The sequence below is a fragment of the Temnothorax curvispinosus genome, unplaced genomic scaffold, assembly GCF_003070985.1.
Source record: "Temnothorax curvispinosus isolate PA1 unplaced genomic scaffold, ASM307098v1 QBEX01010053.1, whole genome shotgun sequence".
Taxonomy (NCBI): Eukaryota; Metazoa; Arthropoda; class Insecta; order Hymenoptera; family Formicidae; genus Temnothorax; species Temnothorax curvispinosus.
In genome coordinates, this window is record NW_020219833.1 from 1,573,954 (window position 1) to 1,590,008 (window position 16,055).

The following is a 16,055-nucleotide window of genomic DNA, read 5'->3' on the forward strand; positions in this document are numbered from 1 at the left end:
TATAATTGTTATTTCTCAAATGTCATGCGAAAAACGGTGATAATAAATTATAAGTACGTTCAAGCGCGACGGCCTCAGTATTTACATAAAGCGCAAAAGATAAAATCGTCCACATGCGCATAGACAAATGAAATTCTCGGCGCAGTCAAAGTTTGCATTATGCACGGAGCACTTTTTGTCGAAAGCTGCACCTGGCGCCTGCAAGAACACCGCGCGTGCGGCGGCCGCTACCTCCTCTACTGGACGGCGCTAAAAAGCGAACGCGTCAGTGACGACCACCGCTATTGGCATTATAATAATAATATCCTTGTGTGCGTAAATTGCAAATGCATTTCTGGCGCGTTTCTTCAATGATGAACCTCGAAATACATGTGGATGAAGCAATTAAAGAACTTAATGCAAAACTCAAATACAGGACCATTAATTAAATCATGTGAGTTACTGAAGAAAACGTCTTATAAAACTGAATTATCTAACGCGCTTTAATTTTTTTTTAACATTATACCGCGTCGAGAATCTCCGGAAATAAAATTACCTCTGACAAGAATCGGATGCAAATAAAGAATACCTAACATTTTCGTTGGATAATGAACATGGATCGATCTCGTTTCTTTTCCCGTTTATCTTTCGTCGACTTTCGTAATGGCTTGTGCGGGCAATACACGATGGATACACGAACCCGATTGACAATTTGCGGTTCCCACGTGTATGTGTCCCAAATTCCGGCCGAGAGTCGGGCTGCGCCGAATCGATCCCGGTGAAATTTTCGAGATGAAGTCGTGCACTTCGTGAAATTTTCAGCCGGGTCGACCTGCGCAGGAAAACGGCTTATTTATTTAGACGATGTGAGAGAGTTCAGCTTTCAGGGAAACTGCATCTCCCATTTCTCGACCGAGTCAACGACCGCGGACCGCGACCGCGAGCGCGCGGGAGAAATGCGGTATTGCGGTGGCGATCGCGTATGATTTTTCGTCCCGTAATGGTCACACGTCTGGAGGATGGATATACCGCCGCGCGGTAACGTGAGACACTGAAAGCCGCATTTGTGTCCCGCGCGTTTATCTACAGCTCTATATCGCGACTCTATACAGGGAGTGTCGAAACTTTTTTCCCGTTGCGGCGCACAACTTTGCCTGTACCGATAGACAACTGCGGCATGTCGCGCGCACGAACGGGCGACGCGACGTCACTTGAAAAGCTTACACGCTACATTCTCGAGATGGAATGTCGCGCGATCGTGTGTACACGGGGCGAGATTTTCTGCGTCGATGAATGCATCTTCGGGGACGACGACGACGACGTCGCGCGCGCGATCGAGGAAACAAAATGTCACCGTTCCTGGTTTTTGATATCCGATTTCGCGAGCACCGCGAATCGCGCGACTGTCGCGATTTGACAACGTTCGCGATGCAGCGTGAAATTGGAATTTCCGCGCCTCAAAGGACCGTCCACGAACGGCGGGCCCCTTTACAACGGGCACGAGCGAAACGCTCGTCTTGTCATTCGGCTGACATCAACGGTCAGTTCCGTTCCGTGTGTACCTTCACGATCGATCGGTCGCTGGAGGGTTTAATGTGTACACACGATGCATGTACGGTTCCTCCGCTATTCATGTCTGACTAGACCCCGTATCCGCAGCCACATTCCACATGCGAGATTCGCTTTTCAGTCATATAACATCGTCCCGGTACAAGCGCGTTTCGGTTAATGCCCGATTATTCGTGCATGGGATATTTAATTAGCGTACGCCATTAGCCGGTCAAATTTCGAGGAAGCATTGCAGAATGTTTAATTAAGCGTGAGCCTTATCATGTGCGAACGAGCATCAAATTAAATATGAAAGACCGTGCAGACCATGTAAATCATCGGGGGATAGTCGAGAAGAGCAGCGTTGAAAATCCCTTAAGAAATTGTTTTATGAAATAATTATATTTTCTAGGTTCTACTCTTCTACTTTCCTTCTGCGAGAAAAATTTTTAATATCTTTTTTTTTTTAATTATTTAAATAAGTGAAATTACGAACGTGCACGATACACAATCAAATTACAATTCGCCTTGGCAAACCAACGCGCCGTTCCTTTCGGACATAGCACAGTCTTAACCAAGGTTAGAACGGCACACAATCACATAATTAAATTGATATATCAATTTAATTACACTATAACACATTTACAAGGAAATTTTTACAAAGAAATAAACGAATATAAATTATTTCAATAAAATAATTTCATGAAAAATTTTCTACCGAAGAGTAGGAACCGTATGATTAATTAAGTACGGAAGATCTAGTCACGTATCTCTCAGATAATCAAGTGACAAAGGGCTGCCAATGAGCAGCCCTTAAGCGATTGTCTAGGAAGTGTACAGACGGCGAAGAAAGCGAGTAGCGCATCCGGGATAAGCAATAATTGCTTCGAGAACAAGCTCTCGCCTAACTCACGCTTACTCGCGTGCTCGCGATTCCGCGCCGGGTTCTCGTGCAGATGCAAAAGGCTTATTTGAGAGGGATGCGACTTGAAAGGCTCCGGTCTTTGTAACGAAATGTAGCAGCGGGAGAGGAACTTTACCATCCTCCCTGCATGGGAGCGCAACGCGCTCCATTCCTCATCGGCCTTTGGAATTAAATCCCGGCCCACCGCCGCGCCGCCGCTCCGCACCCACGGAGACTTTCAGCTCGCGAATCACGCGCGAGAGAGAAACGTATTTCCCGACGTGAGAGATACATCTCTGACATGCGGCTCGCTTTTTTGGACGAGCGTAACCTTGCACCTCGTGTGTGTACAGGCGATCGACAGCAATGCCAATAATCTCGTGTCTCGCCGCCTCTACGTGCACGTGCCGCGACCAGAATATTTGCCCGCGCTGCTTTTTCTCCCTCGTGTACGTATATGTCTCTTCCTCGCACGAAATATTATCCGAGCGACAGCCGGTGCGCATCGCATACATCAGTCTGGCGTTATGCGCGCGACATCGAAATCTCCTTACATCGTAAATTCGAGTGCGGAAGTACCCCGGCGGAAGTACCTACCCCGCGCGCGTATCGTCAAACCGTTTCCGCGCGACGACGTCGAGAGCCCGAGCATCCGCACTCGGAAAGCGATTACAGTCCCTCAATGGGTAACGTCGAAACGGTGTATCTGACCGAGCGAGTGTTGCGAGACATTTATCTAATATCTTCCCGAGAGAAGAAAGATGATTTAAAACGTCCGGCTATACTTTATTGCTACGTTGTTGTAATATCGACATCTCGCGAAACTAGGGCAACCGATAGTACCCTTGTGATTCATACGTGGGAGAGCAAATATCCTATGTCTGACTATACATGTCTCTTCTTCTACTTTCGATTTATGGGACGATATTACTTACGTTATTTCATTTTATGCCCTCTGATATATTATCGCTCTAAAATTTCGACGATTTCGGACGATGGAATGCGTTCGCATTGTCGCCTCGTGCCGTGCGAACCGTTTCATATCATCGGACAGCAATTTTGTACCTGGTACGTGGCGGGAAAGTTACGATCTGTCGGTCCGGAAATTGGAAAGGCGTAAAAATGGGGCGCGCGTCCTTCCCGCGACTCCTTCCACCCCGTAATCAAAACCGCGAAAGAAGTAAATTATCTGTCGTTTAAAGTATTGACGTACGGTGTCCGCCATAACTCACAGAGGGGGCGCTATTTCCGCGAACAGTAGTTCCTGGGATAACTTGCACAAAGAGCTATAAATTATCGGAGCCCGGAATCTTCACTCGGCCGGAGGTTTTAACGCCGTTCCGTGTAATCCATCAGGGCGCATAGCGGCGCGAATGCGCCAAATAAATATTTTCGCATGAACGTCATTTTACATAAATTCCATAAAATGATTAATTGAATACGCCCGGATATGTCGAATTCTCGTGGTAGGTCGGTGCATGTGATCTGAATAAATTATTGTCCACGCGCGTTACGACATGATGGTTTAATATTCGAAATACGATATGTCAGCGATGTCGATACGCGAAGCGCCCATTTTATCAATTATTATTTTATGCAAATATTAACACCCTGATTAATCTTTCATAACGCGACGCGAATACAAGTCGGATATTTCTAGGACGGATGCACAGAGGATCTAGGATGTAGGGGTTCGCGCACAGCAACAGATACTGGATACAGATTTCCGAGAGAAATATCTGCTATACCTGTCCGCAATTATTTTCTATAATCTAGCAATGGCTTGTAGCGCGTGTACTGCCGACAATAAATAGCGTGCAACAGAACTAAATGGTGTTTCCGCCATTTACAGCGATGCTTGCAATTCAACCCTACACGATACTCCATGCCCCTATACAGCTTCCGCACAGCGTCTTTTCATACCGTCGCATTATTAATGCCCTCGATTTAGCCAGACGAGAAATTACGTTGAGACATAAAGGGAGGTCTAAGAAGAGCGCAGATGCCTATATCACAAATTCCATCGACATTCTTGTACCGATCCTTTTAGTTGTGCGTAAATCGCGCGGAATGCAATAACTTTTTATTTCGTCACTTTGCTCGTAATCGGGCCCGAGTATTAACATGCCATTGTACGCACGGAAAAGACCATCGCGAACATTGCGATATCGGAAATTTTCACAGAAACATCAAGAAGATTGTCAGATTAACGCGTGATTTTTATACATGATATTTTAGCGTCTATATATGAAATTGGTTCGACATTGTACAAATTTAAAAAAATAATACTAAGAGTTCTCATAGCACTTTCCATAGCAGTTCCTGATAAATTCTAAAAAGTTTCCCTCCAAAGTACCAAAACGCGTGGAAAACTGTCATTTTTTACAAGAGTTTCCCATAGTTTGATTCCACACGTATAGATATACAATTTCAGATCAATATTCCATATTCCAATTAGCAATTTTTAAACAATTTTTTATATCCGCGCCCAGCACATTTAGTGAAAATGTATCGAGCTGATAATTTTCCGCAGTTTTAACGGTTGTTTTTGATAGTTTTATAACCATTCTATGCTTTAGAATTTTATTCACTGCGGAAAATCATTAGCACGCCACTAAGTGCTAAACGTAATTCTTAAAAATTGTTTAAAAAATAGTGAACGGTCGGAACTCTTTGTAAAAATGATTCTAAAGTATAAAACTCTTAAGGAACTGTCGAAAACAACCGTTAGAACTTCGGAAAATCATCAGCATGACACATTTTCACTAAATGTCGTGTTACTCGAGGATATCAAAAATTGTTTAAAACTTGTTAATTCGTGGAATATCGTTCTGAAATTATAAATTAATACATGTGTGGAACTCGAATAGAATTACCGAGAACTCTTGTAAAAAAAAATGACAATTTTCAACACGTTTTGGTACTTTAAAAGATAGATTCGCGCAGTTAACACATTTTTTCAATTTCAATGTTTTAATCAGGAATGTGGAAATCTCTTTAATGTTTATCAGGAGCTGTAGAACCATGGAAAGTGCTACTAAAACTCTTGACAATTAGTTTTTTGAAATTTATTCATAGAATGTCGCGCCAACTTCACATTGCAGACACGAATTTTTAATTAAAAAACTTCACATTATGATAAAAGAAAATATACGATACGACTTAAATTGTCGAATCGTGTAACGAATAAATTGTCCAACTGATTAAAGATGATAATTCTTTCTTATGCTCTTTGCAATTAAAGACATTTTTATATTAATCGTTCTACGATTGTAACATACCATCGTCTTTGCGCAATCAGAAGGTATTGCGACTTAATTAATGCTCGTTAAGTAACTTTGTGTGAACCTTCAGAATCCTTTGCTTGACCTTAAAGTGTCATTAGAAGCGCTTGCCGAGTCACGTGCTCTATTTTATGCTCGGCTACACGCGTCTTTTCATGGCATCTCTTCGGGTATAGATAATGACCACTCGAGGCTTCGCGCCATCGACTTTGATCCCCCGTTTCTGCACCACATGAGCCGTACGAAAGCCCGACAGAATCGCCGCAAGAACATCCTGCAAAAAGCTCGCACGATGCGACGGTCTGTCCCGGCCGATTCAGAAAACGCGACAGCGGAAAGATGAATTTATTTTGCCTCTTTTCCTAGGTATATCGATTTCGCAAATATCGAAGAAGTAATTTTTCCCGGCTGTTAATCAATCCACCTGTGAATAATCCTATTAGCGCTTCCCCTTAAAAGTACAATGTATATAACGTAGAACGAGCGATCAAGATTAATCGAATGATATAGAAGGGGGCAATTTTTCAAAGGTTGTGACTCGGCAAGGAGCTCTTGAAATTTTCATGCAAACGTACAAGCCGGGGAAAGTTCCCGTGGAGAGCTCACCCTGGAAGCGTGCCAAACGCTTCTCTCCACCGGCACCGTTGCAACGACATTGAACGCAACTTTTCTAATAAGAGCATCGGCCCCGCGATATCCAATAGCGCAGCATAGAACATATTTTAGCTATCTTTGTCCCGCGAAACGTACCGTTATATCGCAATAAACGATAATACGAAATTCCTGTGAAGGGTCAATGATCTCGAGGTTTCACAGGCGGGCCACCCGCTCGAAACGTCTATTAAGCTCGAACGGAGTGCTTGGAAAAATGGCTTCCCATCGAGTTTTCCAACTAAACCACAATATACGACCGATGCACTGTTGCGAATATACCTGCACGAACTCTCCCGAGTTGTTGGCCTTAAACGGGGAAAAGTGCACGATAAATGCAGATGGACCCGCGCCAGCTTTGCCGTTGCACTCTGGCATTGCTCGCAATTCTTCTGCCAAATCCTTTAAACTTCGATACACATATTTTCGAGGGCGGAGGGATTTACAGATACTTCCTCACAGCCATGAAGTATGAAAATAGCTGTTTCTTCGAACATTGCGAACAAGCCTTCCGCGGTAAATTAGCTCATATTCTCTTTTTCCGTCTCATAATTGTTTTTTGAAATTCAAACCATTGACGCCAAAAGCAAGCAACTGAATCTCATAAATGTTTTTGGATTACTGTTATCTATTCACATAAGTGGAAAAAACATATAAATAATATATAGTTATGTATTCGTTTTTCAAACAATTTATTACATAAAATAAAAGATACATTTCACAATACAAAACACAATAAAACATATAGATCGTGAAAAGTTTGAAGAGAGAATATCGCGTTATGTGTCGTGTGTTGCGTATGTATGTCTACGTGCCAAAAGCGTCGATAAAACGTTATCGCCAATTTTAATTCCGTTATGAAACAATGGTGCGTTAGCGCGTATTTTGCGGCACACGTATGATTCTGAGACTCTCCCCGCAAATGTACGCGACGGCGGCGGCGCTGCGGCGCGTTTCGAGCACTGAAACAACAGAGGATCGAGCTCTCGAGTAATGGCACGTTATTGAACATTGGCCGCGCGAGTATCGTCATCAGTGAAGCTTACGCATCACCGGCCATCCTTTGATACGCGCGCTTCGTTAATTGTGAAAAACGAAGTTATTGGATATCTCGTTTCGCGTAATGCCAATAGCCACCCCCCCCCCCCACGGCTTTGAAAAGCAGAGGCTGAACGTTCAATAGGTAGTCCCTGCTTCATTTCTCCGCTACTAACTACGGGCGCCGTCCCTTTCGGTCCCGACAATGAGAGGCAGAGGCGTTTACGTCTCCCGCTTTGCCGGGGGAGATTTTTTCTGCCTTCTTGAAGCAGGCAGCGAGTCGATAGGATATGCCGATATATATGTCGGAGAATGTTGCCGGAAATTATGGGATAAGGAGCCTCTCTCCCCTCAAGGTACTCCTACCTGCGGCCATCCGTTCTCTCGCATGTATTTTTTAAAAATACAAACCTGTAATGTGACATTAATGACATGTTTTACAAATGATGAAACAGAAACAATGAGGCTTAATCGATCGCCGTCGTATAACTTAGATCATTAATCGTACAAGGGCTCGTACGACGATGATCGGAATCGATATTTCGTGATTCTTGTATGATTAATAGTAGGAAAGAGCACGTCTAATTGGCTACATTGTAGCGCACTAAGAATTCATGATCTTGTAAGAACCAATCGTCAATTAATGGAAATTATTTCCTTTAAAAGGATCACTAATTGATTATTGGTTTTTCGCAAAAACATCAGGCGTTATTAACACAATGTACACACTTACTCGTGTAGACAACTAGAGGCTCCTCCTCCTTCTTCATCATAATTTGCATAAACTGTCATCCATCGTGGATTAATGATAACGGGTTTCACCGGATGTAAAGTAATAAGTACATGCATGAATACATGCAGGCATGTAAAGTGGATCAGAAAAAGTGATGCGTCCCAGGCATCGAAAATGCCAACTCGGCAGTTGTACGAAATCGAAGATAAGCGACACCGCCGGTCTCCCGCGAGATTATCGCGATTAAATCCGTCCGTATCGATAACAATTTCGCTTATCACTCAACGCGACCGCCCGCCTGCGTCTCCAGGGAGATATGCACCGATATAAGAGCGGCCGGTTATCGATACTTCGTCGCGTATATATATATATGAAATATGGCCAGTTATCGTTAAATCGTAATTAATGATTCGCGTTACGCGAATAACGACGAACGTAACCGTTGAACCGAGGGCGCTTCTACAAATACACGTGCGGGATGAAAATTAATGGATGGAATAATCCCTTTCATTAATCACATTGTGTTGCAGTCCTTTCGCGAACGGCTCCCGCGCGCCCCGTTCCGGCAAAAAAACACGTTCAATAATTCCTTATCGCTCCTCATCAGGATGGGAAAGGTCCGCCTCGTTTGCGAATTAAATTTTTAGTTATACAGCGGCGGCCGAAAGTGCGCACTCACATAGAGGCGTCCTCCGCGAAGGAGAAATAGAAGAAATAGCGTCGCGAAAAGCGGCGCCGCTTGGCAAACGACGGTGGAAGAACAATAATTTTTAACTTTGCATCATTATTCATACGCGGCTCATCCCATTAGCTTAGCCTATTTTGTCGCGCCATTGCATTGTCCGACGCCATTATGCAGAAAACCGAGGCGACAGCGTTAGCATTAACTTTACATATTATACAAGAGCCGGTGCGCGCAAAGCGCTGACATCTCGGCGGTATTGTCGCTCGGCAAACAAGGCTATTGCCAAACTATGCTTGCGCGACGCTTATGATTTGATAATGGCTTAATGCTTGTATAGACATATATGCGCGCGTGAGTACGGCCACGGCGTCCGCCATGCAACCTGTTACCGCAACCACAATTAATTTACCAAGTTAAGACGCCAGTTATGTCATCGTCGTTCTCGATACCAGTCATGCCATTTCACGCGCGCACTGCGCATTTCGCTTTTCTCTCAACTATGTCTAATTAGCCGGCTCTATGTGTTTAATGTGTTAGCCACCTCGTGTTTAAACGCTCTAATTTCTACGTTAGAGCCGCGCTTATCAGCTGCCTGCATGCCTGAACGACGATGGGAGCGTTTCTTTCAGCGAATAATGGAAACGAGAAACGTTTTCTTTTCTGTGCCGACGCCAATAATTTAATATCGTATGTGTACGCATGACCTTTTCAAATCGACCGTAGCGATATCGCGTTACGTGGACAAATTTTCTGCACTTTTACGTCAGCGGACGTATGCGCGTAGTATTCTCGCGAAACGAGAGAACGAGGAGGAAAATTTAATTTACAGACTCGTTAGGCGCCTCCGCTCTTCATTGTTTGCTCGTACGCTGATACTGACAGCACGCGTAGCAAGTTCTCCAAACATTCCGCCGAAGAGCACCGTGCGCGCGCGTTTTTAATATTTCGATAACCGAAGCTATCGCGAGGACGGATCCGAACGGTGATACAATCAACGGCCGCGCGGCACGCAAGGTCGCGCCTACTCGTATAGAAAGGAAGCAAACCGTGTATCCTGCCTACAAATGGGGTAAATATGTCGCTTCACACGATATCTGCTCCAATTCTTCGATCGCTCGCAGAGCGACGGAAAAGTAAAAAACGATGAAAGAAATAAGGTTTATTTCAGACTCGCGATAGATTCGCCAATTTTTAAAACAGTATAATCGAACGTATGACCTTATAAGTATAGATCGGCATGCTTATCCTTAAATGCCAAAAATGCATTTTCCCCCAGAAAAAAACGCATTATTTCGTGACGTATCATACAATCGGTGTGACTATACGACGTCTATAACCCACGTTCCTCCTCTCATCGAGATTTCAGCCTGCGTCAACGTCTGTCGATTGCGCTTGTCGTTCCCACGCGCTATACGAGAAAGACAAATAAGTACCGGCCCCGTCATCGAATCGATTAATAATCATTCTGCCAGTTTAACTCATAAGTAAAGGCTCATCTCGTTAATGTTCCATATGCAAAGTATTTCGCGCCGCCGCAAAATCGCGATTAACGCGAGTGTGCCGGTCAAATTGCGCGAACCGAATCGATTCGTATATAGAGCTTAATGATACATGCAGTGGTCAGACAGCCATTACAAAACGGTATTATGCGCGGCGTGCATTTGACGATTGTGTTTGGATTGACGTTATTCGCCGTCGGTACGTCAATTAACGCTTTTCTATTGCGTTTGTTGCAAGAGAGGAAAATAGGTACCGAATTAACAGATATTGCGCACATTCGTCGAGCTTTCGCGATCAAAGCTTCGATAAAACCGTCAATCTATTGATAAAGTTCCTAGTATAAATGTGTATTAATAATCAGGTTTCACCTTCGTGCACAATCGTGAACTTCAAAATTTCAAGTACACTGAGAAAAAAATACTTAAAAATTTATAGAATATAATATTTCACAGAAATAAATCTTATATTTCACAAATAAATTGTCAAGTATTTTTTTCTCGGTGTTTTTGTTGAGAATTCAATATATCGCGATATTTATTTTTAACATTATTTAAAACATTATGTTATTATATTGTGTTGTTATTATATAAATATGGTACATTCAATTGTGGCTATCTATTTCATAATGTATATATTGCATGTATATTCCGTATTATATTTTTTTAAATGGAATTCTACAAGCAAATGTAATTACGCGGTGCACGGCAAAGGGAAAGGACGTTAAAGTAAAATGTTAAAGTAAATGTGGGAATTATGTTATCAAAGCACCTTTACACGTACGTTGTACGTTAATCATCACGTTAAGAGATAAGATCATATCAATTTGTACTAATTTCACCGTTCTAATATTTTACGTTAACCATAAAATTATTCCATCGACTATTTATTATGAATAAAGTAGCGCTGCTTTTTTTCCTATATCCACCCGATGTATCCGCTCGCTTTTTCATTTCCGTGCGAAACGAGATTTTGAAAATTTAGCGCTATTTACATTTCGATCATTCACGCCCATTGGACAATTCGCCGTCGGCCGGTAACGCGGACGTAAACGCATATGCACGTCGATGCACGTCGCACGCATGAACGGAATCCGTGATCGATAAACATATAGATCGCGGCGCACGAATAGAGAAACCCGGCGATAGGCATGACGATAGTGAATCCTCGCTCTTGCAATATGTCGGAATCTACATTTCCATTTATATGGAAATTGCAAAATCACGCTTTTGTCCGATCAATTAGCGACGGACTATCGGCGGTACGTGAAATCGCGGATATCGCTTATTCGACCCACTGGGGGGAGAGGGGGGACTGCTTCGGCCACGACAACCTGCGCAATCCATTATCGCGGAAGATTACGGCAGGGACGCGAATGTAAAACGATTAATATCGGCGCCGGTCGCGGATATGATACATCGCCTCGATGTTAAGTGATTCGAGAAACGGGCGATGAACAAACAAACCGACCTACGTGGTTTGTTATCGTCGTCGCTGCACACTCCTCGCGATTAATTAAAAGAATCGACAGAGGAGACGGGAGACGAAAATATAATTATGACATAAAAATTGTGTCAGAATGCGCAGCCACGTATTACAAATGAGAATAATTGTTCGTCACAAAATTCTTTCTCTCCCTTGCCTCCTCTCTCTTTCTTTCTCTTCTCGTCTCGTCTCTTTTTCTCTCTTCTCCTTTTTTTCTCTTTAATACCAAAATGTCATTAAAACAGCAGCAAAAGTCAGAAAATATCACAGGTGAAGACGTATCGTTTATATGAAATTGTTTTTCTTTCTCTCTCTTCCTCTCGTTCAATTTAACGCCGAAAAGTAAGGAAAAATATTATTTTACGATTGATTTTACGATTAAAGTATCATAGATGACTGAAATATTGCGAAAAGCTTTATCCTGCTATCTCTTTATCAAATAACCAAGCTTATAAAATATGGACGAATAATAAAAATGCTGCTATAGTCGCTAAAGTATAGTTTACGTTCTAAAATACATTTTTCCATGCTACTTTTTTCACATGAAATAAAATCTTCGCTATTTGCAGTAATAAAACGAATTGTCATGTGTTTTATAATATAATATAAAAATAGATAACATAAATATAACGTTTTGCTGAAACTAAACCGAGGGGAAATAAATAGAGCCTGCCGAGACAAATCCTGCCGAGGTTGTGAAAGCAAGTTCGCATGTAGGCGATATATGCACCGGCAAATCGATTAACGCCGACTGCGCGATGGTCAAAGTGGCGCGCACGCGGTAAAACTATGTCATAAGCATAAATAAAATATTTCGTCGAAAGTGACGACTACGGGGCTCGTAAAGGTGAATGCGAATAACAATGACGCGGGGCGATTACGAATAATGCCGGCGAACGATGAATTGCCAGTCGCGAATTTCCATCTAATTACTCGCTGACATCCATCATATCAAACCAAATATGTGCTTACGTAAACGCATTGCATCGATTTCCGATATAATGGAAGCTATCGTCAATCATTGACACAAAGTGGCACATTTAGGGATGCCTTACTAATTCAGAATTCTTCGGAGAAGATAATAGTGCGCGTACAGGAAAAAAAATCAGGCGGAATCTTTGAAAGAGATACAAATTTTTGTTTTAAAAAAATCGTTTTGCTGCGACCTTTTCTAGCGCACTGATATGCATGTAATTATCATTATCTCAGTTATCCTTTTTCCATTTAGCCCTGTTACATCCAACGTTTTTTCCGCCCCTTTAATCCTCCAACCATGCACTTTCAAGTCAGACGTGTCTTTCAAAATGTTAATAGCTTTGAAAAATTCCCCAAAAATTATTATAATATCTTTGTACCTTCGACTAAAAATCAATGTAAATAACATTTGGAAATCATTTACTTAAATATTTTTTTAAAAGTGTTAGAAACTCCGCCTTTTTACGAGTGTTAGAAACTCGTGGGACACGAAAGGGCAAGTTGGAGTGAATAGGGTTAGTTCCATATAAACTGAACGCGTACGTGCATCTTACAGATATATGTATAATAGGAAATGGTAAAACATTACCTGGTTCAGTGATAAAGCGGTTATCTAAAATACCCAGTCTAAATTTTACCCGTCTAATCTCGCGATAACATTTTCATGTGTATTTTGTTCCGAAGGCCATTGATATGTTTCTTATTACATATTACATAGCTGCGAGCTACGAATTTAATAGAAAAATGGAAACATGACAATATTCAAGTTTCGAATCTTATTACAAAGCTTTTAAAAAATGGAGTCTAAGAACTAACTCGCGCGGCACTCGAAGTAATTTAATACATTTTGAAACATTGAACTTTGAATGCTGACATTTAATTTCCACGATATTATAATATAACCAGCCCTAAATATCAAATTCATGTAACGAGGTTCTATAATAATACATGCAACGCAAACATTATTCGGAATGCTCCGATTGTTAAAATTAACCGTAACCCGAAACTCTCGCGCAATCGAGGTGGAATTTTGCAAAATTGTGCCAAATTAACAGGAAAAGAGCAATCGCGAAGGAGTTTCGCTTTTACGCAAACTCTAATAAAATAATCACGGATCGAGCGAACGGTTTTTACGGTTTTTCAATCGGACGTTTCGCGCGTAATATCCTAATATATGTTCGCAAATTGCATTTTGCTCGACCGTACGGGGCAGCCTCGGGGCCGTAGGATTAAATGCCGCAGGTTATGCAACAGGAGTATATCGTACTCGACTGCGGACGGCGCTAACTAATTCAGGGTCGAACGAATTCGAAACTTCGTGTTCGATATTAGCCTTCGAGACGGTCACGACGATCTTTACGGTGACCGTTAATAACTGGGATGACAATATGATCGCCCTTAACTCGTGACGAATGTGCTATCGCGTCGAATCAAGTTTTGCTTATGCGCAAAAATATTGAGAGAGACAGAGAGAGAGAGAGAGAGAGAATTGCTGAATGTACTCGAAATCGATAATACGGCGAAATATTCAACCGATGCGATGTCGCAAACACAAATGTTTTGCGAGAATACAAACTGGAAACGCTATATACACATTTCGAGAGGCGCGTAACGCGCATAATTCAGAAATATTGGTAGCGGGCGTATACACGCGGGCTGTAATATAATAAATTTACCGTCCTGTATACCGAGCCCGCGCGTGTTATTATCTCCTTGTACATTATTATGTCCCATTCGCAACTGCCACATTTGAATGCCTACGAAATGAATACTCGCCTCGGTTAACCAGGTATCGACGACAATAATATTTATGCTTGAGGCGAGCGAAGTGGCCTGTGTAGCGCGGCAAACGTTCCCCGACGTCGTCGCGGTACGGAAAGATCGAGGATTTATTAAGGATATAATTAAAAAAAAAAAGATAAATTACCTCCGCAACGTTCCAAGATTAAGCCTTCAAAAGGCGCAACTTTTTCGAAACTCGGTAAAAACCTGCAGCGGACTTCTTTTTTTTCCTACGCCCGCCTTTATGCGCGAGTGCTCCTTCAAAGAGGAAGGTGTTCCATTTCACGCGAACGATCCACGTCCTTCCACGCGCTCAAGTTGCTACCATCGAACGGGGTTAAATATAAGTATAAAAGTTATATATGAGAGAGAGAGCCTATAAGTTCGAAGAAACGTGTGTACGAGCGACGATAGCGGCGGCGGTTGCCGGCGATAGCGTTAGTGACTTTAAACGTCGCCGCCGCGCCGTCCCGACGCGGCCGATCGCTAATCAGCACCACGTGTGTGAGATATTTGTGGACGAGTGTTCTCCGCGAAAGTGTTTCGCGTTATCGTGCGTGCTCCGATCTATCCAGAAGCCCGTCATCGAGATATATCCCGCGCGATAAGCCCCGTGCATCGTCGTTCGACGAGAAGGTAAATTCGGGCGTGAAAAACCGCGCGGCGCGGTCCTCGACGGAGATACTTAAATAATCGGCGTGTCGTCAGCCGAATTTCGACGCGAGGGACGATCGGCGCTGATAAGAGCGCGATCGCAGCCTGTTGAAATAAACACGAGGCGAGTTAAAGCCGCGCGTTTCGCAACAAAAGTCGCGGTTTTCCCTTCCCCGGGAAGAAACCCGCGTTTCCAGCCTTTCTCCTTGACGCGCGTCATCGTCGTCCGCTCCGAGAGGATCGTAGGCGGCGCGGCGCGACGTGTCGCGACTCGCGCGACCGCGGCTCATCCGCGCTCATTTGCAAACGCCGATTATGCTTATGCGTAATTACGAGACGGTCCCGCCCGCGCGCACGCACCTTCGCACGCCTGTCGCCCCGGCCCGGCAGGCAGCGTAGCGGCGCGGCGTGGCCGTCGGGATTCCGGCGCCTGTTTGTCCATTACGGCGATCGATGTTATCGCGCGCTGATTATCGCACGGCACATTTCGCGGCTAAATACGCGAACGCGATCCGTGCGAGCCACGGCCTTCCGCCGAGGCGGAATAATACGGTAGAACGGAGAGCGTTTCGGTCTTTGGCTTAACCTTTGAGTGCGCAGCTTTTGCGTACGTGCAAAGCGACTGCACTGCTCCTTATAAAGTTTGAATTGAAAATGCGCGGCTTTGTGTATGGAAATTAAAGGGCCTTCTCTATAGCTCTTCTGGATGCACAGAAACAAAGAATATGCTTGATTCTGAAAAGATCTGTTAGCCTCAACGTGGAAATCTTGAGATTATATTGCGATAAACGAAAGAAAACTTGCTTGAATGAAGTCATTCATATATAGTTCAATTCAACT

At 43.3% G+C, this 16,055-nt stretch overlaps 1 protein-coding gene across 3 annotated transcripts in view; it reads right to left on the bottom strand.

Moving 5' to 3' along the window:
• Nucleotides 1-16,055, bottom strand: part of LOC112459675 (neurobeachin-like) — a 139,624-nt gene that overhangs the window by 122,422 nt on the left and 1,147 nt on the right. Inside the window, exon 2 of one of the 3 annotated variants that reach the window (XM_025023909.1) lies at nt 7,042-7,815. The exons of the other annotated variants lie outside the window; for them this stretch is intronic. Coding sequence (XP_024879677.1) covers nt 7,756-7,815 — 60 coding nt within the window. The 3' untranslated portion in view covers nt 7,042-7,755. Of the gene's footprint in view, nt 1-7,041; nt 7,816-16,055 lie in introns of those variants that run through there. 3 annotated transcript variants of the gene reach the window in all.